The sequence below is a fragment of the Podarcis tiliguerta genome (genome assembly GCF_965153285.1).
Source record: "Podarcis tiliguerta genome assembly, chromosome: 5".
Lineage (NCBI taxonomy): Eukaryota > Metazoa > Chordata > Lepidosauria > Squamata > Lacertidae > Podarcis > Podarcis tiliguerta.
The window spans coordinates 42921352-42943869 of NC_139538.1; the positions used below are offsets into that span (position 1 = coordinate 42921352).

A 22518-nucleotide genomic window follows, 5' to 3' on the forward strand; every position below is an offset into this window, starting at 1 on the left:
GCTGCAGCTGAATCAAATGCAGAATAAGGAATCAACTCTAACATCCTAACATTCTCCTTTGGAAGTCGTGCAGCCTGGCAGTGGACCACCATGGGATAAACCATGGGTAGGCAAACTAAGGCCCGGTGGCCGGATTCAGCCCAATTGCCTTCTAAACCTGGCCCACAGACGGTCCGGGAAACAGCGTGTTTTTACATGAGTAGAATGTGTCCTTTTATTTAAAAGGCACCTCTGGGTTATTTGTGGGGCCTGCCTGGTGTTTTTACAGGAGTAGAATGTGTCCTTTTATTTAAAATGCATCTCTCAGTTATTTGTGGGGCATAGGAATTCATTCATTTTTTCCTCCAAAAATATAGTCTGGCCCCCCACAAGGTCTGAGGGACAGTGGACTGGCCCCCTGCTGAAAAAGTTTGCTGACCCCTGGGATAAACTGTTGAAAAGCATTGCCAGTTCAAAAATTTAGTCTTTTGGACTCATACACTGGGCAGGCTGAAGGGAATGCATGCACTATTACAGCCCTCACATTGAGCTGTGTGCACGGCTCTGTGTTATAAGATCCACATAGTTATATAGCGTGGCACATAGGATGTGTGTTCCTGACCTTTCTCTCTTGAGTCTATTTCTGTCTACAGTTATATTCCCTGTAATGCTGAGCTATACCTTGCTGCACTGCAGATACCCAGCAAAAAGACCCTGCTTAGCCATGGCATCTACTATGCTCTCCAGTTCCCTGCTTTCCCTCCTCTATTTGGTGCTTCTGACGTTTGTGGGCAGTGCGGTGCTCCTTGCTGAGATGCACCAGCACAGCTCACAGAGCCGCAACGTCCATGCTTTCCTGGAGGCGCTCATGATCTCTTCCTGCATCTGGATGCTCTGGTTTGGCTGCCACTCTTCCCGCAACAAGCAGCTGAAAAGGCACCAGGATCACCAGGCAGGAGCAAGCTGGCTAAAAGGTAGAGATGTTAACACAGATAGGATGCATTGCAAAATGCTCATGCCCAAGCAAATTGTGCAATCCTTCAAACAACGAAGACCATCACTAGCAGTGAAAGCTCCTTACCCTTCCAAAGTTTTGCCATTTCTACTAAAAGGGGACTCAGGCAAGCGCACTAGAGGAGCTGCGACACACAAGACACCATTACAGTTGAATCCTGCAGAGAAAATGTGGTTCTTGGATCTGCTGGTGTCTGACAGATCCAAGCCAACCAGAAGATGTTTCAGAATTTCAGTCCACTGCTATTAGCCTGACTTGCACTTCATTTCATTTCAGAGAGGCAGAGAACCTACTGTTATATCCAGTGCTTTTTTTCCTGGGGGGACGCATACCCCTAAACATTTTGTGAATCTCTGTACTTTGTCCATTTACTGTATTTACTTTCTCCGATTCGAACTATAAAATGGTGGTTTTCTTGAGTCAAAATGAGAGTACCCCTTAACACTTTTTAAGAAAGAAAAAAAAAGCACTGGTTATATCAGCCAATTTGTTCTCACAAACAACCACTCGCACCAGCTGCCTACCCCTATTAGCATCGCAATGATTGGCGAGGGTGGGGACTCCCATGAAACCACAGATTTCTCAGTCTTGTTTCACAATTCCCCTTCCCATGCAGCTCATGTTGTTGTTTTTTAATCTGTAGTCTTATGGGTCAGTGGAGAAAGGCACTGGGGACTCACTTTGGAATTGACAGGGTGGAACTGTCAGGATGCAGATGCTTTCCTTCATCAGCAGGAAGCCTGCTCCCCTTGCTCTCTCTGGTCCCACGGTCTTGCCACTTAATATGAAAGGACCTCCTGCCCCCTTCTGCTTCCTGAATAAATTATCAGAGTGCCTGCTTTCTGTGCTGCATTTGTGGTGACCGTGCTGTCTTGTCATGGCAGGCGGTCTCTCTCTCTTTGCACTGGCCACCTTGGTTCTGGACTGCCTCTCCTTGGGGTACTGCTACGAGCTGCAGCACTGCGCCTCCATGCTCATTACCACCTTCCCTGTCGTGCAGGCTGTTTTCACCATCATCCAGGTGAGGTCAAATGTGGTCAGATCTTTGGTGGGGATGCCACAGCACAGGCAGGCTCAGCCTTAGAGGAGTTAGCTATTCTCCTTCCTTTTCTGCCATACAGCTAGGTTATCTGCCCCCTTCTGCTTCTCTCCACTGTGTTCTTTCTCCTTGCAAAATGTTCACTACTGTTAAAGAGGCAGTGCATAAGGCAAAATTTCAGAGTACAGTGGTACCTCGGATTACATACGCTTCAGGTTACATACGCATCAGGTTACAGACTCCGCTAACCCAGAAGTAGTACCTGAACTTTGCTTCAGGATGAGAACAGAAATCGGGCTCCGGCAGTGCAGCGGCAGCAGGAAGCCCCATTAGCTAAAGTGGTGCTTCAGGTTAAGAACAGTTTCAGGTTAAGAACGGACCTCCGGAACGAATTAAGTACTTAACCCGAGGTACCACTGTACTGGAGGAACAGTTTGTGCCAGGCTTCCCAAACTTAGTGGGCTTTCAGCAATGATAGTCAAGCTAGTGCCCTCCAAATGTTGTTGGACTACAACTTCCATCATCCCTGGCCACTGACCTTCCTGGTTAGGGCTAATGAGAGTTGGAAGTCCAATAAATGCAGAGAGCACCAGGTTGGGGAAGACTGGTTTATACTATTAGTGGCAAATGGTGATGTGGTCTTCTGTCTCTTTCCCCTCCCTGGCACCTTCCTTCCCTTCTTACAGGTCTCAGTGCTGTTGTTTAATGCTAAAGTTTGCATCCAGGAACACCAGCATCTAAATAGGTAGGTGCATTCTCTTGAGCTATGTAAAATCAGCAACCCAAACAGCTACCAGGCATACACATTGGTCCAAGGTTTGAACTTCAAAGGAGTACAGTCTTTTCTAACCTATGGGATTCTTTATTATTTCATCCATCTTTCTTCAAAGGCGGGATAAAAATGCAATAAATGAAAGCATCCCATCAGCACAAAGACTGCTGTTTGCACGGCAGGACTCTCTCTCCTCCTCTTCACCCCCATCCTGTGCCCTTTCCCTAAATGTGCTCCAGAGGGGTGAAGGAAAGTCCAGAAAATATTTAAGGGGTACGCAGGCAGGGAAGGAAAGCCCTGTTGCACAAACAGTAATCATTGCACTGCTAGGGCACTCACTTAGCACTGCACTGGATGCAATTAGAATCACAGAGAATGAGAGACATAGAGTTGAAAGGGACCCCAAGGGTCATCCAGTCTAACCCCCTGCAATGCAGAAATCTTTTGCCCGGAGCTGTCCCTGAGAGGGCTTGAACTGCCACCTTCCAATTAACAAGCAGATGTGCTGACCCATTGCGCCACAGGAGGGTTTGCATTGGGTAGCTGTAATATGAAAATTCTGCCTCGGGCAAGGATTAGGACGCCTGGAAGAATCTGAATGTTGCAGATGAGGCAACCATGCAGGGAAAAGCGAGTCAGGTTTTTGGCAGCCTCGTAAGAATGCCAGTGCATGAAATGGCTACGAAGATGCTAATCATGGCTGGGAGGAATATTTGGATTGGGGCCAGGGAGCCTCTATCTAACTTTGAACCAAATTGAGTAGGGAAGGGTGAAGTGCAGAGATTTTGCATTTATCCCCTTCCTTCCTTCCTCCCTGTGACTTCTAGGTTTGGGCTGATGCACACTCTGGCCACCAACGTGCTCCTGTGGATGAGTGTGGTGCTGGATGAGTCCATGAAGCAGCTGGAAGAATTTTATGATGCTCACAAGGGAGAGACTTCACAGGCCCCCCATGGTACAAACCGTCCTTCTCATCTGGGGAGCGAGCTCTCAAAGAGAGGTCTACAAATGGCTTGGCTTGATCAGTGACAAACTTAGGGCTGCCATATTTCAAACAGGGAAAATCCGGACAGCAAAGTTGTAAAGCTGCCGACATAGGCTGCCATACATCCGGATTTTCCCGGACATTTGGCCTATTTCCACCTAGATTCTGCTGAGGAATGTGGTATTCCGGATATGTCCAGGAAATTCTGGATGTATGGCAACCCTGTCCAAGGGACCTCTGTTTACTTGCTATCTTACCATACTTATATGGTAGCCCAGTAATGTATGTTCTCTGAGCATTCACATCCGTTCTCTGGCCTTCTTTCCAGCAGATGTGCCCCCTTACTTTGCCATTTACTCCTGAGCCCCTCATTATAGGACTGGGAAACTGCTGAAACTCAGCCCAGCATATAAGGAAATATTTGGCATCAACAACATAAGGAGAGGCCCCCTGTAGAATGCAGCTCTGCAGCTGCCGCTCCCCATATTTCTCCTTTGCATCCCTTCCCCAGTGCTGCAGAGCCCTAACACTCACTTCACCTGAGTTTCCCCCTGGATTGAGCCATTTCCCATCCATGCTTTAACTATCCACCCTACGATCACTGTGCTTCCTATACATGCTGTTCCATCTCATGCCATTCCTCTGAAGCACCCCATCCTCCAAATTCAGTGGTAAGAAATTATTTACAGATACAGTTAGCCTGCAGCTCCCCTTCCCACAGCATGTTTTGGTATAAAGTTGTCATGATTGGATGAAGAAAGCAGAAAATAATAATAATAATAATAATAATAATAATAATAATAATAATAATTTTATTTATACCCCACCCTCCCCAGCCAGGACCAGGCTCAGGGTGACTACCATCAAAGTATGTTACATTAAAAACATAAATCAAACAATCAATTAAAATACAGCTTAAAATCAAGATTGGAGCAGAATAAAATCAGATGGCAACCCACGGATTATAACTATAGGGGATGGGAACATTGAGTGCTCACCAGGCCCAACTGTTTGCGCTGGTCTTATATGACCCAGTGGAAAAGAACTGTATGCGGTTTCTCAACTGCGCACAGGGCACAGCCACACCAAAAAGTGCTCTTAATACCATTTTAACAGTCAGGCTTCCCCCAAAGAATCCTTGGAACTGTAGCGCTGACCTCACCAAGCTACAATTACCAGCACCCTTAACAAACTACAGTTCCTAGGATTCTCCATGAGTGGTGTAACAATGCTTTAAATATTTGCTGTGGGTGTGACCTAAGCAGATAGAATTGTCCTCTCTTCCAGTTAGAAGTTGCCAGACAACCTTTTCTGCTGTTCCTCTGCTAAACATATATCCATCTTCTAGCGCAAGCGTCCTCTTCTTCCTACAGGTGGTTCCCACACCAACAGCTGCATCTGTACCACCAGCCTTTGCCACATCTTTTCAGAAGGGGCCGCCTACCTGCATCCCTTCAACATTGAGTTCAGTCTCTTCTCTTCTACAATGCTGTACATTATCTGGAAGAACACAGGGCGGCAAAGCCCCAGCCAAAAGCCCCAGCTCACTCACAAGGCACACTTCCATCTCAGTGGGGCTTTTGTGGGGCTAGTGCTGGGGGCCTTGGCCATTTCAGCGACATTTGGGGTGATGATCTCCTTTGGAGTGCTTGCCAAGTCTCCCCACACCATTCCTGAAGCCCTACGGACATACTACATCTTCAACTCTGTGCTCTTGTCTGCCATGTTCCTGGCAACTTTGATTGGCATTGCCACCTACAGAATGAAGAAAAAATCTGCAGCTCTCCCTTCTGACAAGAGCGTGGTAAGAAACTTAGATGTCACCTTGCTTCTGGGCAGCTCCTGTGGTCCCCTCATGGTATCCATCTTCTCTTTGGTTGCCATCTTATTTCTGCATACCAATGGTGGCCTCCACCTCCTAGACTTCTGCTTCTCCCTCTGCAAGACCATCCAGATATTGGGACAGAATCTCTTCATTACTGAAGCTTTGTACTCAAGCCTCCCTCAAGAGCCAGATGGCCAAGACAACAGCAATTCTGCTGCTGCCAGCTGGATCTTTTCCATTTCCAGAGGTCCTGCAGAACAGGACAGCAATAGACCTTACTCCAAAACCCATACACTGACCAACATTATGGCCAGTTTGGAAAATCAACTGCCCATGGACTTGTCAGATCATGGTGATGATCCATCCCTCTTCCAGATTTCACACATTCAGAGAGAACCTAAAAAACAAAGTATCAGAAGGAAGGTCCTACAAAACATCTCAATTCTCCTCATCTTCTACAACATATCGGTAAGTTGGGTTTGGTTTAAGACAGATCTTAAACCAGAGCCAGTGTGGTGTAGTGGTTAAGAGCGGTAGTCTCCTAATCTGGGGAACCGGGTTCGTGTCTCCGCTCCTCCACCTGCAGCTGCTGGGTGACCTTGGGCCAGTCACACTTCTCTGAAGTCTCTCAGCCCCACTCACCTCACAGAGTGTTTGTTGTGGGGGAGGAAGGGAAAGGAGAATGTTAGCCGCATTGAGACTCCTTAAAGGGAGTGAAAGGCGGGATATCAAACTCTTCTTCTTCTTCTTCTTCATCTAGAGGTAGCACCAAAATTGCAGTGGGTGGGGGATTTTGTGGAAAGGGCTTCTAGGGAGATGCTATGCAACCAGGCACCAGGCTGTCCATGACATAATTGAGGCAGTAGTCTCTGTTGGCTTAGTTTTGATAATATGATCAGTCTATGTCAGCATGCCAGGTCTTAGCCCAGGCCTAGTGAAAACTTGTGCACTGTAGGAATAATAATGGTTTGTGTTCACTAGGCCCAGGCAAAGTTATTACATACCAGAAAGTGCCACAGATACCAGTCATGAAATGGCTATCTTGAGGGTGTGGCGCAACACAACATGGCTGCCACATCTAAAACAGCAGAAAGAGGGATACAACCGCAAAATTGTATGGGCATGTCCACAACTACCAGCCACCTCATGAATGGGAAACAGGTTCTTACAGGATTGGACACTGTTGTACACCCAGGTGTGTCTGGCAAAGTTGTTTTTTATCAGACAACATTGTGCTCACTCACCAAGAGCAGTTGATTTCTAAACAGAGAACTGCAAGGAGCATTTTTCTATGAGGTAGCTGATGTAGGTGCCTTTTTATCATCCATCCTAGGGCTCCCCCAGAGAGAAGCTCTTTGCACCTCTCCTGTGTTCAGAATAGATGAGAGGATGGGTGTCCAATTCAAGAATCCAATGAACTGTGGGCATGTTTAAGAGTGGTGTGTAAGTGTGTTCAGTGTAGGAGAGGCTGAGCCAATGCAATCAGGAACTGAGCAAGAAGAGTGAACAGTCTCCTTTGAACTGTGGATTTTTGAGAGAGTGTTTACTGAGACCTTTTGTGGGCATCACAGTAGGTACTGGCGGGAACACTGGTGCCCTCAAGCACTATGTTGGTGATCCCCATTGCCAAATTTCAGTTTGCTCTACCAAATTCCTTATTAAAGAACGCCCCCCCCCCAGTATGTTACATGCACTAATCTTGTCATGATGTTGATGATTTTGTTAGAGCTCCAATCATGCCAAATTTGAAATGGAAAACACAGAAGATTGTCTAATAATATTTGTAGTAACCAACTTTGCAAAATCAGTTCTTGAATGTGTTCCAAGTGAGAGAATCTATGTGACCCGTAGAGGGCAGTAGTGGATTAGAACATGTTCTTTGAACATGTAGGTTGGCTCAAAGAGAACCTTCTAATCTGGCACATGAAAACTTCTGACTGTTGTTCATGTGCTTGAGAAAGCAAAAGAGGACAGTGGAAAAACAGGTGTATATCCTAGACAACGTAGCTTTTCCATGTGCTCTATAGGCACGTCAAATGCTAAATAAGTATGGGAGACATTTCAGGAAAGATGGGGAAGTGGTGGCCCACCAGATGCTGGACGGGGCTGGTGGGAGTTGTAGTTCAACAATAAGAACAGAATATGGAGGGCCACACGCTCCCCATCCCTGCCTTGAAGGGATGCAGCTACCCCAAAATAATGGCTACTTGTGCCAATAGTTTGAAGTTGGTTTTATTCCTTTCCCTGTTTCCTTTGTTTGACTAGGTGTGGATTCTATATGCCTATGGGACCCGCCCGCACCTGGTGAGCCAGATTGAGCAGTCTTTCTATGGCTTCACACTCTGGGCCATCGTGGTCAAGATCTCCCTGCCACTGGGCATCTTTTACCGCATGCACTCCGTGGCTAGTCTCTTTGAAGTTTACTGCAAGACCTGCAAAACTCCACCAGCCCTAGGACCACCAATGCACCCTGACATCATGGGGAGAGCAGCATAAGTGCCCCCACACATGAGGGAAGCTAAAAGGAGCTGCCCTTTATACAAGAGAGGGTTGCAAAGCTATCTACCTATTGCACCAACCAGCATTTCAAGCAAATCACACATTCCTCAGACTATCCCCCTCTCTTAAGTCCAAAGAGCATCTGAATGATCAACTTGAGAAAGGCCACTCTATCAGAGACAGGCAACTAGCAAGTTTGGTACATGAACTAATCTCCCTGGCAGGTTTTATTTCAGGGGGTTAGCAGACTACCTAAACTAGTATGATGTCCTTCTCCCCTATTTAACTCTATTTTATTTTTAATGTTTTGGTTTTTAGTTGTTTTAGCAAAAGCAAATACAACATTTCCTTTCATGTAGGGTTTTAAATGCAGTTTACTTTTACGCAGACTTTATTTGTATTCTATTTTGTTCTCTGTTGATATGGACTAATTCAATAAAACACTATGCTACTCTGGTTGGGATTTACCTCTGTTCAGTCTTGCCTGCATGCCAGGAAGTGCTTTAGTCCAGTGTCATCACTTCACCTCCACCTAGTGCAAAAGACAACAAGGCTCCTGCCTCTTTCAGTACAGCAGGGTAGAAGAGGGTATTTCAGCAGGTGCAGGTGACCTAACTATTAAAGGTGACTATTAAGGCCCCACTTTCTTTTGCTTTTGGCCACCCTATTAGGACTAGATGTTAATGGCTATAATAAATGTGTATATTTTAGATAATTTTGCCCAGCAAATATACTAATGCAAAATGGGAATTTCTTCTTCAAATGTAAAGTTAATTTACCAGATGTACAGACTTTCCTCTACACCTTACTAAAGTATAGATATGTCTCCTTTTATTATAATAAATGTTCAGGACACATAAGCAGGACACAAAGTCCAACAAAAGCATCAAAACATAGACAATAATCTCAATGGGGTATTTTGATATCTAAAAAATTGCTTCCCGTAATTAACACACATAAGCCATTTAAAATTGGGGGGATACATCCCTGTTCAGCAATCACATGCCGTTACCTGTTCACTTTGACTGCAGAACAAATGGATAGTCCTAATAATGTTCTCTGTTGGAGCTGCTTCCATTCTTCTCTGCTTGTTACAAGTCCAGAAACACACCTGCTGAGTTTCCCCCCTTCCCTCCACAAGAGATACAACGAGGAAGTGCTGCGAATAACTGACAGCTCTTCTGACCTATGAGAGGTCTTGTTCCTGGTTTGACCAGCCAATCCATGTGACGGGGGTGAGAAGTACCTGTAGCAGCCACCAGGTTTGCAGGCTCAACTGTGTGTCTGTCCCAGGTGAGGAAGTTTGCAGAGCAACATGGAAACAGGTGAGGGGGGCATGGGAGGGGTATGTTAATCAGGGGTTATTTGCATTTCTGAGCGGGTCACCCTTCCCTTTTCGTCTCTCTACTGTCTGTAGATTATTTTGTGCTAGGTTAGAGAGAGTTGCCAGGTTGAACAAGGGCGTTAGGCATGAGAAGGTTTTACCTGCAGGTAGCAGGATGCAATTTAATGCAGGTGCTTTCGGGAGACCTGTCCAAGGTGCTGAAACATCCCGCTCCACTCACACTCGAGCAGAAGCGACGGTTGTTGAGAAGTTGCCGACTAGTGGCCTTGTATCAGAATTGGGGCGTGCCCCATATCTTGTCCTCTCCCACAAGGGTTTCTGCGGTCCCCGCCCCCGTGCTGTATCTCTAATGGAAGAGATGACATCACTTATTTATTAAGGTCAGGTCACTCCGCACGCAGGCTTCATTCCAGCTAATGTGCAGGCAAGGAGCCGGCGGCAGGGGGGAGACTGGGGCTTGCGTATCAGTGATGCAGAGTAAGCTGGAAAATCCCCCTCTCTTCCCCTGAGTGATTACATAGCAAAAGCAGAGAGATCTCCATCTTCTCGGACTGAACAGCCCTGTAGAGGAACAAATGCCCCCGCTTGGGACAGAGTCTCTTTTAAGGCTTCTTATTAAGAATATTACAATGTGCAAAAGCTTTGGCTGTTGCACACTGCTTTATACTGGGTGGAATGCAAATCTTCCAGGATATTTAGCAGAGAGCATTAAGAGATCAAAGCAGAATCCCTGCAGCATCTCGAGTTATTTACAAACAAAGCTCTAAAAAGTGTTTTTTGGACAATCCATTAAAAGTTTTTGAATATTTTTTTTAAATAGAAAATTATTCTTTTCTTATCTATACAGCAAGCTGAAAGCATTTCAGCTTGGCACTGGCTACTGTAAACTAGTGTACCCACTTCAAGCCACCCTAGTGTAATTCTTAAGCAGTAAATGCATTGAGAAATATAAGCATATCAAGGTAGGGTTACTTCTGGTCTCAGCTGAACAAGTGCATATCCAGTCACGCTGTGCAAACCAGGAAGATTTGGCTGGGATAGCTCAGTCAGTAGAACACATGAGGCTCTGAATCTCAGGGTCGTGGGTTTGAGCCCCACGTTGGGTGAAAGATTCTTGCATTGCAAGGGGTGGGCTAGATGACCCTCATGGTCCCTTCCAACTCTAGAATGATATGATTCTATTAAGTTGCCAAGCCATAAACCTGGAGATACATCACTGAAATCAACAGATGTTTTAGACTAAAAGTGCTAAAATAGAATCACACTGTGATACTGGAAAGAAAAGAATCTGATCCATTTTCTTTTCAGCTTTAATTTTTCTACACTTAGCTAGGTCAGCCATAGTCAAACAATATTATTCCTGCTCTCTATTCTACATAAATTCCATGGAACACAATGGTCCCACTACACTGAAAATGTTTCAAACAATGTTTGCAACATGCTTATGTCTTACTTAAAAATGTCTTCATCCACCATATTGCCTTCATGTCTGAAACTGTTGAATTAGCATTAGACACCCCCCCACACACACACCTAACTTCAAAGAGTGGGTGCAGTGAGCATTGTGTGAAAGGTAGAAATATTTTTGTGAAAATTCTGCCAGCCACAAATTTCATTTTTTTAAATTTCATATTCTCAACCTTGTGAGTGCAAAAAAATATTGTTATGACTGTCCTCAAAGTTCAGGTCCTAGAAGGACTGACTGAGGGTACGCTCCCTTGTCAAGAAGACTTCTGGAGTGCCATAAAACATGTTCTTGTTGCACCACAAACTCAAAAGAAATCCATGCAGCCATCCTACACTTATTTACATAGAAATAAGTCCTATTTAATTCAATGGGAATTGCTTCCAGTTAAATGTGCATAGGACTTAAATTTGACTAAAGGCTTTAGGGTAAAAAAAAATGATAATATTATTACTACTACTGCTGCTACTACTACTACCATTACTACTATTATTACAGCATACCTGTCTGGAAGGCAGAAAAGGAGCATGAATCTGAACCCATGAGAGGCAAGATGTTTTCATTGGATCCTGCATTTTAAACATAGGTGAATTTTCCTAAGGACAATCCTCAGTGGTAACATCACCATCGACAACAACAAAATGAGTCTACGAGAGGTAATACTATGATTGATGGGAACATGTCCAGCAACGGTTTCCGCTGGTGGGAAGCAACCTAAGGGGCCAAAATGAAACAAACTCACCCAGCTTTCCTGAAGGAATCAGGCCCAAGCGCAGTGTGCTTCTCCAACCCACCAAGGGACACCATCCAACAGTGAGAGTCCTTCTGTGCGTAACCAGCACCCTGTCCTGCCATGGCATACACTCCTGATTCATTCCAGAGCGAAATCATTTACCCGACTCATTCCCGGGGCTCCAGCAGTGACATCAGCACTGCCAATCGCCTCCTGCTGAGCAGGCAGAACCGGCTCCTGAATGGGAACCTTCGGGACTACCGCACCTCGTCCCCCATGGGAAGAGTTATCCTCATCAATACACCCCTTGAAGGTACCGTTGGGGATGAAGGTGGGAGGTGGCAGTGTGCAAAGGACGTCATTTCTACATACATAGCCAAGCCAGATCCTGGCTGGATGGAGAGAGTTGATGTCATCCTTTTGCAAAGGAGTAGAGCCATAGCCAAATGGTGCTGTTTGTTCCTTTCCTTGCAAGATCAGTTGCAGATTTATGAGGAAGTTGCTGTGACCCAGGAGAGCCAATTAGCGCGCGCACCTCATTGCCCTGCAATTTTATATACATTCCAGTATTAGTAAATAAGCCAATTATGTGATTAGGAAGTATCACAGTAATTAGAAACATGCATTTGTAATATGCATAATTCCAGGAAGTAAATGTTACCTCATGTTATATAGGATGGGTTGTTTTCGGCAATTATTTGGTGCAAAGAAATGAGGTGTTAGGGGCAGACGTAAGAGGACATGGAGCAGTGGCGGACCTTGGGGTCTCAAAATTCAGCACCCCATGCCTCTTGCCTTCCATACTACATTATAGTTGCAGTGGCCCCTATGGCACACCGAGGCTCTGCGCCCAGTGCAACTGAACCAGTCATGCTCCCCTAAATTAGCCTCTACATTGAGGGAGAGAGATAAAATTGATTCAGGCAGCTTCCCATAATGCTGAGCGTCAGCAAAATGGGACTTTCTACTATGCTGCCACTTTCTGATTGAGGACCAAAGAAGACACGGCATGGGAAGTCCATGAGCAGAACTGTGGATCCTTTTTAAACAGGGTGTATTTTAAACAGGCTCAAGCAGAGAGGGTGAGATACAGTTGGGTATACCTGTTCCAGGCCTCAGAGGGCTAAGCCAGCCAAATGGGGAGTGCCACCAGGCCTGCCAGACTTACACTGTTCAGGGTCTATAACTTTATTCTAACAAGACTCCTTCATCAGGCCTCAGACAAGCTCTTCGTGGGCCTGATTTTAATTGTGAATAGCAACCATAGGGATCATAGGGTGAGGAAGAGCTAATTTGGATCAGGGCCATGATGGAGATAGAGCTTTCTCTGGGGCTGCCCCCCCCCCATTCTTCTATTTGCCCCATGTGGCAAAAGATATAGGTGTCATATAGAACATTTTGCAGGCTCCTTGATATATAGAGGTCAAAATCTAGAGATTTAGGGGAGAAAAGGCTCCTGCCACCCCAACCCCCTCCAATAGACTGATTTGCCTCCTCATTTGACCTTGCCCTGAACTAAGCCACTCCCATGGCTCCTATTAACATGTTGCAGTCATTTTATTATGGTCAATAGCCAGTGTCAAGATAAAAACACCAATTACAAAATTGAAAAGCTGAGAGCAAAATAAAATAGTATAAAATCACATCCACATAAAAAAGCAGTTCTAGTTGGGAACTCTTCTGACCTGGTGCTGGCCATGTTCCCAGGGTGTGAAGGCATTTACAGTATTGCTGCCTGATAGGAGAAGAGGAGGGGGAGATGCTCCTTGCAATTCTGTGTTTGCGTTCTGTGTATTGTAACCATTTATATTATATAGGAAATCCATGTGTGCATTGACAGAGAAGATACACTTTGACAAACGCTCCCATGTCTCCCTAGGAAGTAAACTGTTAGGGATTTCATGGCTTGCCCTCCAGCCTGCCTAGATGTTATTTCTGGGTCTGGTGAACCCACAACGGTGGGGAAGAGAGGCTAAATTGCAGAGTGTAGGGAGGTTTGGCATATTTCTCTTGCAATTCTTTCTACTATCACTTTCCCAGTGTTTAGGGTAGAGAATCATGGGTAGCTCCTTTTGCTGGTCATTCCAGCACAGTGAGTGTCCTTAGTGGTGCCATTTCATAATTATATCATGCTGTATCCCCATGACAGCTAACAGTGATGAGAGTGATGCCATCAATGCCGTTACGGTGGAAAAAAGCACAGATGGGAAGCTGGGCTTCAGTGTGCGCGGAGGCTCGGAGCATGGCCTGGGTATCTTCGTCAGCAAGGTGGAGGAGGGCAGCAGTGCAGGTAAGCAAAATCTCTCCAACCCTTCCAGCCTTAAAAACAGACAACAAGCTGCTCGGATGTTCTGGCCATAAAACCAGGACTTCATTCTAGTGCCTGCAACACTGGCAGAATCACCTAGACTTAAATCTCTGCCAGCAAGTGGTCTTCCAGTGCTGACCAGTTCTTCTTCAGTACCTAACCCATGTCTGGAGGTTGCAACAAGACCCAAGCAAAGTAATTTATTTGAGACAATGTTTATTTGTCATGTTGCTAAGTAGTTCTGGAAGCACATCAGTATAGAATTCCATGACATTGCAAAATGTGAGATTCTCCGAAAGCCATGCATACAGGTCTTTAGAGCTCCAGAGAAGAATAAGTCTTTTAAACAGAGAGAGAAAATATGCTATCAAGGCTATTATTATTATTTATTACATTTTTAGCCCACCTTTTCCCCAAGGAACTCAATGTGGTGTACATGGTCCTCTCCCTCCTCGGAGGGGAAAGTGCCAAAGAAGGAAATTATAAAGAAAAAGGCTGTTGTTGTTATATAAATAAACTGGGAATATAAAGGAAGGGGATAAGAGAGAAAAGCTTTTACAGGAGGAAGAAGCAAATGTCTTAGGACAATGGAGGAGAGATGAAAGAAACTAGTTGTGAGAGAGGGGCAGAAATTAGGTAGAAGTTGAATGTGAAAGGAGAGTGGGAGAAGAAATTACAGAAGATGGGTAAAAATACTTTTAGGGTCATGTGGGAATGGGGAGGGGAAAATATTTTTTTAAGTGTTTTCCACTTGGAGCCCCTGAATCAGCAAATCCTGCTGAGGAAGTCCTCACAATATCTCCATGGCAAATTATGTACTTAGCATGAGGAAAACTGACCTGTTGAACTCCTTGCCACAAGAACAACGCTGTGGCAGAGTTTAACCATTTCCAAAGATAGATTGGATATCAGTGGGAAACAATGTCAGTAAATGCCAGCTGTTTGTTCCAAACTCTGCTTCCTGAACCACCATTTTCTGACTGAGGTAGGCCTCAGTAGTTTTCAGTTGTTTCAACTGGGAGTAGAAAGTTTGAGAAACCCTGCCTTACTCTAAAATGTGCATGCTACATACTTTTATATTTTGTCATTTTAGTAATACTGTAAAACAAAATTAAAACAAAAGAAAACCAGGAAAGAGAAACCCTTTCTAATCCTTAGCCCAAGTTGAGTTACCTGTATTTAATACCAACAGAACAGGCTGGGCTGTGTGTTGGAGATAAAATCACAGAGGTGAATAGTGTGAGCTTGGAGAACATTACAATGGGAAGCGCAGTCAAAGTCCTGACGGGGAACAACCGGCTGCGGATGGTCGTGAGACGCATGGGCAAAGTGCCAGGGATAAAGTTCTCCAAAGAAAAGACCACATGGTAAGCGGAACTGCCTGCTATGGTGACACCCTATTGTCAGCAGGCCCTTGGGTAACCAAAAATCACAATGTGTTGTTTGTAAGGGCCGAGGCAAGTGTGCTGGGCTCAGCGGAGCAGAGAAGGTGTGATCGGGTTTCGTGAGAAGCAAGGAGATGCTATCGGGATGAACTCTGACCAGGGCGCAGGAGAGGGACGGGTCAAGGTGACCTGGGGTTACTGGGCTAAATGCTCCCCTCTGACTTAGGGCGCTTCCAGACTACTGCTGTTTCCAGGTGGGGTTCAATCACATACAGTTGCACTGCTTGGGTTGTGTTTACATCATACCTTTTAAAGCACGTTCAAAGCACGCCGCCACCTTCACCAAAGAATCCTGGGAACTGTGGTCTACCCCTCACAGAGCTAGCATTCCCAGCACCCTTAGCAAACTACAGCTCTCAGAATTCTTGCAGGGAGGGCAAGGTGCTCTAATTGCGTTTTATAGGTGTGTTATGCAGCCAGCTGTAGTTGACTAGGATGTCATGCAACGATCCCTCAAAACAGGGTTGCCATATTTCAAAAAGTATAATTTATGACACCCGCAAACTTTTTTTTAGGAAGCCTCCAAAATTGTAGAGCTTTTTAAGGAAACCACCAAACTAATTGGGGGGGGGGGAACCTACCCCCAAAATAGTGATTTTAAGCTTTTGGAGCTGTTTCCGCTGCTTTTTCCATTGCATTGTCATACATCTGGGTTTTCCCTGACATTTTGCCGTTTCAGTAAAATCCCCCTCCCCGACGCCATTTTTACACCTGAAAACCAGGATGTGTGAGGAATTTTGCTGATGTATGGCAAGCCTACCTCAAAAGATCTGAGTTTTTGTATTAAGGAAAGTAACAGGAAAATGCACTGGAAAATATGGGCTAACTCCTGCTTTTAGGTAACATCGCCAAAGCTCCCTGCAGACAAATTGGGATGAATAAACAGGCCATTAAAACACATGGGGAAATGAGGCTGGACACGGGCTTTGTGCATAATATGTAGATAGGAAATGAATAGTGAGGAGCAGAGGGCTGGGAAATCATTTGCTAATGTGAAAGAGGAAAACAGAAGAGGATCAAGGGGGCATGCATGGGACTTTGTAAGCAGCAGGGCTGGATTAAAGCCTTTAGAGCCCCTAAGCACTGAAAAGATTTTGGTGCCCCCATATGCAATTCAAACAATGCTAAACTGTAAAACAACATGTTATTTCTGGAAATGACACAAGACATGTTGAAATTAAAATAGCTTCTTTCTAAGTTTTCTGATTGCAAAACTCTGGATAAATTCATCAAAACTGACTTGATGAAGCACATTCGCTTCCATAAGTCCTCTCTCTCTGAGGACTTTTTATTCATTTCAGCTGAGGAAAAAGCATTATTCACAGCATTCATAACCCGATCTCTGCAGTTGGAAGTGCATATTGTGTTCAGTCTTTCATTACTGTGAAAGATCCACGACTGAATTTTATGTTTTCTGTTTCATTAAACTTCGTCACATATAACAGTAGAACTGCTGTAGTTGCCCACAAAAGATTCAAGTTAAAGTCCTGGGAGTATGAGTCAGCTAGCTTTTGGGAATCTTGTAACTATCGTACATCAGATAAGTCTATATTATTTAGAAAATTAAATCCACTTGATACTTCTTCACATACATTTCACTTCTCTTCATATTAGCTTCAGGTGTATCAGTTATATCACAGTAAGTAGATACATGAAATTTGTCTCTAAAATTCAGGTGCTGTTTCTGATGCACTGGTGGTGCATTTGCTTGTTTTTTCCTGATTTGCTTGCAGGACTGGCCTACTTTGTAGTTAATGTCAGGGAAGGGATCTTCTGGTATGCCGTCAGATCTTTTGAAACCATTCCTCAAAGTGTGCAACTGATCTGCTAATGATTGACAGGTCTGCACAGGTTTTCAAATCCTTCTTAGTGGTAGCCCCTGTGATTGTGGAAATGTTTTCTCAGGAAGGTTTGGCTGGCGCCAAGCTTTTGTGCAAGCTTTGGCACACTCTTCTAATCTGGTTTATCGTGGGGGCGGGGGGGCTTTCTCACTGCTGTTGTTTTAGGTTATACTTGTTGGTGATTATCATATTATTGCGCCACAAATTAGGCCCAAAATACAAAACCCGTGCTTCTTTACACTCCCTCCTTTATAGTTGCTTTTAACCGTTTGTCCTTGTTTCTATCTTTTTAAGTTATGTATGATATACCTTTTAACTACTAGCTTTTATTCCTTACCTGTTTTAAGTCTTATGTGTTCTGTTTATCCATATGTTTTATCTTATGCTGGTCTGTGACTGAAATAAAGTTTGATACTGATACTTGCTCTATTACGTCAGCTGCTCTGAAGGGTGGGATATAAACAGGGCTTTTTTTCAGCGGGAACTCACCCAAACTCAGTTCCCGCACCTCTCAGGTACGTCCCATTGCAATTCTAAGAGAACGAGGGAAATAGCACTGGACATAAATTTCCTAAAATACAATACATCATCCCCCGATCCAGCATGGAGAGGTTCTCTTCTGAAACCAGAAATGCCCAGGCTCAAGCCTGCTTGTCAGTCAGAAACACACTTATGGAAAAGATATGGGTGGGACATGGTTGCATAAAACAGAGGAAATGAGTAGACATGCTCAAAGTCCCTGTTAAAAGCATGTTCTGGAGACATGTTTTGGTGTGTTGGGTGTCAGCCCTAACAAGCCCTGATTCAAATAAAGCTTTGTTCCAGAGGTGGCCATATGCTAGTGTGGCTGGAGCCACCCCACATTGCTTTCATTCTCTTTCTGTCTCACACATGGACACATTAATTCTCATTCTCTCTCTCTCTTCCCCTTCCTCAGCCCCATTCCCCCACATGGCAATTGTCCCTAAGAGGGAAAAGCTCCCATTTGCATCCATGGAAGCTTTCCTCTAAGCCTAACTGCCACATGGGGAGAGCTATTTTTCTCAGGGTGGTAGCTGGGGTAGGTGGAAGAAGAGTGAACCCTCCTTGTGTACAAAAAAATAAATAAATCACCCTGTTCCTTGGGTCTAAGTCTCAGTTACGGTTGTTCAACATCCAGATTGCAATTCTGTTTACGTTCTGCCTGCCACCTATGGGCTTATTGATTTTCCAAGTTCCATTCAAAAATATTTCAGCAGAGTCCAGAATACTCGGTGAATTCTTTATCTCGCCACAGGGTTGATGTGGTGAACAAGCGTCTGATTGTGGAGAGGAGTGGCTCAACTCCATCAGACACGAGCTCTGAGATTGGGAGGCGGCGGATCATTCACCTGTATACCACCTCTGATGACTACTGCTTGGGTTTCAACATCCGTGGGGGGAAAGAGTATGGTCTTGGTATCTACGTCTCCAAGTAAGTCTTGAGGCTTGTCCACACTTCCACTTGAAAGCATGAGTCTGAGCGGTTTTCTGCTCACCCCACTCAGTTCTCAGGGAAAACCCACTCTTTAGTGCTCTTTGAGCAAACATCAACCCAGAAAAAAATCCTGAATTGCCTTTGTTCTGATTGAGCACTAAAGAGCTGTTTCACACTGGAGCTTGCCACTTTTAACTGTTTTGGAATCTTGATACCACCTTGGCTGAGTACACACCATACATTTAAAGCACATTGCTTCCCCCAAAGAATCCTGAGAACTGTAATTTATTCCTAACTGAGCTACAACTCCCAGTACCCTGAACAATCTACAATGTCCAGGATTCTTTGGAAGAAGACATGTACTTTAAATGTATGGTTTGTATGCAGCCTAAGATTAGGTTTACTATCCCTGCATAATACTTAGGACCCATTTCTATTAAGAAGCTCCAGCCATAATGATATGATACGATTCTTTGTAGAAATACAGTGGTGCACTGTAGAATTTGTTTTGCTTGCTATCCTTGCTCACTCTGCAAGCCGCAGAATAAACTACCAGAGCTTGCTTAAACCTCAATTATGAATGTTTACTTGGGTGTAAATCTTATTAAACTTACTGGATCTGTTTAATAGGTGCTCTTTAACACCCTTGATCCACCTTTTAAATGTAAAATTGGGTTAGGTATATCATGAGAAAAAGATAGATTCCCCCCCACTCTTTTGGTACAGGGCTGTGACTGTAATGGTTATTCAATCTTATTTGAATTTGATACCAAATATAGATCCTTCTTTCAGGTTAATTAATCTAGAGTAAAATTGCCGTATCTTGTGTCTGTAGTATTATCTTGTGTCTGTGTAGCATTTGTATGCGACTGTAGCAGCCCTCTTGCCTCTTGTATTTAGACTTTTTCAATCAAGTTTGTTCAGTCCCAAATGCATGCAACCTCAGAGAAGCCACAGCTGATGTCACCTTCTGTAGCATGACCACATCATTAGATTTGATCCATGGCTTTCTATGAACTGGGGACAAATAATCTTCAGCTCTGAATACGGGGCTTATGCCAATCTTCCACAATTAGTTTAAAAGCTGGGTCATTTCAATAATTTACTGAGACATTGGTGAATTTATTAGAAGGAGTCACTCACATCCTGGCTATTACCTCCAATCTAATCCCCAGATTTGCAAATCTTTCCCCAGACAAATTCCGTCCCCGGAATGTCCCCAGATTTGCAAATTTGTCCCTGGGAAACATGGCAGTGGCAGCCTCAGCAGCCCGGAGCCAGTCTGTTAGCGGGCGGGTGGCCATTGCACAGGAGGGGCGCAAGGTGTGCGGTTTCTCTGCCGGGCAAGGTGCAAAGCCCTTCTTTCGCACCCTGTGAAACATAAATGCGCAGACTTTTAAAAAACTGGGCAATGGCGCATCGCACACCCATGACTCCCCCGATCTCCTGCCCCCTTCCCCCTTTGTTTTGACAGATCGGGGGAGGCTGGGGAGCCACGGGTGGGTAGCCATTGCCCAGTTTTTTAACAACTCTGTGCATTTATGTTTCTCAGGGTGAGAAAGAAGGGCTTTGCACCTTTATACAATATGCATGTGTGCTTGGGCCCAGGGTCTTTTGCCTCACCAACCCCACTACTGACTCCCTGTTGCTACTCAGCTTCCAAAAAAAAAAAGGTGTCCCCGGATTCATTGAAAAAAATCTGGTAACCATAATCTAAAGAGAAGGTAAAAAAGGCTCTTCTGTTTTCAGAATCAATTCTCCTTTGAGAGCCATGAGGGAAAGTGCCTTAGAGGGACATGCCTTCCAGTTATGCTAGAAGGAACCAGAGTTGTTGCACCACTCTTATTGTCATAGAATCCTGGGACTGGAGAGTTGGAAAGACCCAACGGGTCATTAGGCCCAACCCTCTGACAGCCTCCCCCTCTCCGTTGACCAAGAACATGTTCTAGTTCCCCTTGTCCTGTTCACTTGACTTGGAATGCCTTGTATACCTGCCCAAAGCTTCACTGTTCCCATTCAAGAATAATCATCCTAATGTTGTATCGTTCCCAGAGTGGATCCCGGCGGGCTTGCTGAGCTTCATGGGGTCAAGGTCGGCGACCAAGTCCTTGCAGCCAACGGAGTCAAGTTTGACGACATCAGCCATAGCAAGGCAGTGGAAGTGCTAAAGGGGCAGACCCACATCATGCTGACCATCAAGGTGAGGCCTGTGCCTTGCCAAGTGCTGGGCCAAGATTGGGATAGGAAGCGGTGTTACTCTATTGGAAGATGACCCAGTGGTCCCATTACTATGGGAGGTTAGGGCCATGAGTAAAGGTAAAGTTAAAGGGACCCCTGACTATTAGGTCCAGTTGTGACCGACTCTGGGGTTGCGGTGCTCATCTCGCTTTATTGGCTGAGGGAGCCGGCGTACAGCTTGCGGGTCATGTGGCCAGCATGACTAAGCCACTTCTGGCGAACCAGAGCAGCGCATGGAAACACTGTTTACCTTCCCGCCGGAGCGGTACCTATTTATCTACTTGCACTTTAACGTGCTTTTGAACTGCTAGGTTGGCAGGAGCAGGGACCGAGCAACGGGAGCTCACCCTGTTGTGGGGATTCGAACCGCCGACCTTATCTGATCAACAAGTCCTAGGCTCTGTGGTTTAACCCACAGCACCATCCGCGTCCCTAGGGCCATGAGACAAGGCACCAATATCCTGATTGCTGGGTATTGTCAGAGTTCTCACCAGCTCCCATAGTCAGCTTCCTACAGTTGTAATCTCTTTCTCTACCTAGCCAGACATAGGATACATCCTTTCTATGGCTGAGCAGAGAGCGTGGCACCCTGGCCTAGGAAAATGGCACTTTATAAATAAGTAGGCTACAAAGGGCCAGGGAGCAAAGACTACTATTTTGATAAAGGGCTGATCCACACTTTTGCTTGACCCTTATTTTTTACCATATTGTGTACCCATTAATTCCCCAGGGTTTGAGAGCTTTTCTCTTTGTTCTGCAGCTGTCCCTAGCAAAAATCCGATCTTACCCACTGAACTGAAGCTCAGTTAAACAAAATCTCTCTTCAGATTTTCTGCACATATAATGAGATCTGATTCAGTGGGTGAGATTTTTACAAGACACGGCTACAAAACCAAGAGGAAAGCTCTTGAATTAACTCGTATAAAATACAATCAAAATACCGGAAAGAAAGTGGAAAGAAAGTAAAAAAATACGGGTCAAGCAAAAGTGTTGATGAGCCCTTACGAAGTGGTAGCTGCTAGAGGTGGAAAGCAGAAGCCCTCCATTTCTGCTCAATGTGCCCCAAAAAAGAGACCATGCCCTCTAAGAAGTTGCTTGCCAAAGCAGCAGCACTGAAGTCTCTTTCTTGCTGCCTTCTGTGACGCCCAGCAACTCCCTCCCCAAGACGCTGTGGGACCCAGACTCTTGAGACTTAGCAGATTCAGTTTCAGCTGGGAAGGGACCTGGCAGTGGGGGATGCATTATTTATCAAAGTGTCTCTCCGCCTGGGATCGGGTTAGCCTCTGAAGACACCGCTCAGTGCTGGGCAGGCAGCAAATGATCCCATGACGTGTTGTGTCTGTCTTCTGTGCTTTCCATCTAGGAGACGGGGAGGTTCCCTGCATACAAGGAAATGGTGGCTGAGTATTGCTGGCTCAACAGATGTAAGACACAAATGCACATTTTCTGTCTACATTAATATGCTGGGTGTTGCTTTGCTAAGGATGAGTAAGGAGTGCCAGAGCATTCTGAAAGCAAATTGCTTTCCCTCCTTGCATTTCAGAAAACAATCCTCCTTCCTCCCTCACCCTTG

General features: G+C 45.0%; 2 protein-coding genes across 2 annotated transcripts in view; both read left to right on the forward strand.

Moving 5' to 3' along the window:
• Positions 1–639: 639 nt before the first annotated feature.
• LOC310678175 (proton channel OTOP1-like) lies at positions 640–8490 on the forward strand. The gene is made up of 6 exons (XM_083441614.1): positions 640–953; positions 1879–2015; positions 2720–2778; positions 3633–3760; positions 5164–6083; positions 7881–8490. Exons 1-6 carry the CDS (start codon positions 647–649, stop codon positions 8109–8111), a joined length of 1782 nt encoding a protein of 593 aa, XP_083297740.1. The 5' UTR covers positions 640–646; the 3' UTR covers positions 8112–8490.
• An 831-nt stretch (positions 8491–9321) lies between these two features.
• The window catches only part of PDZD7 (PDZ domain containing 7), a 29446-nt gene continuing 16249 nt past the window's right edge, over positions 9322–22518 (forward strand). Inside the window, exons 1-7 of the mRNA XM_083441009.1 lie at positions 9322–9439; positions 11423–11970; positions 13807–13947; positions 15158–15332; positions 18528–18704; positions 20760–20907; positions 22309–22369. Of these exons, the coding sequence (XP_083297135.1) occupies positions 11778–11970; positions 13807–13947; positions 15158–15332; positions 18528–18704; positions 20760–20907; positions 22309–22369 (895 nt within the window). The 5' untranslated portion in view covers positions 9322–9439; positions 11423–11777. The remainder of the gene's footprint in view (positions 9440–11422; positions 11971–13806; positions 13948–15157; positions 15333–18527; positions 18705–20759; positions 20908–22308; positions 22370–22518) is intronic.

Bases quoted from the DNA above. Each gene is read 5' to 3' on its own strand.
- LOC310678175 (XM_083441614.1), top strand. From the start codon at position 647: ATGCTGAGCTATACCTTGCTGCACTGCAGATACCCAGCAAAAAGACCC. The intron at 2,016-2,719 runs GTGAGGTCAAAT...CCCTTCTTACAG, and splicing joins CTGTTTTCACCATCATCCAG to GTCTCAGTGCTGTTGTTTAA. The intron at 6,084-7,880 runs GTAAGTTGGGTT...TTGTTTGACTAG, and splicing joins TCATCTTCTACAACATATCG to GTGTGGATTCTATATGCCTA.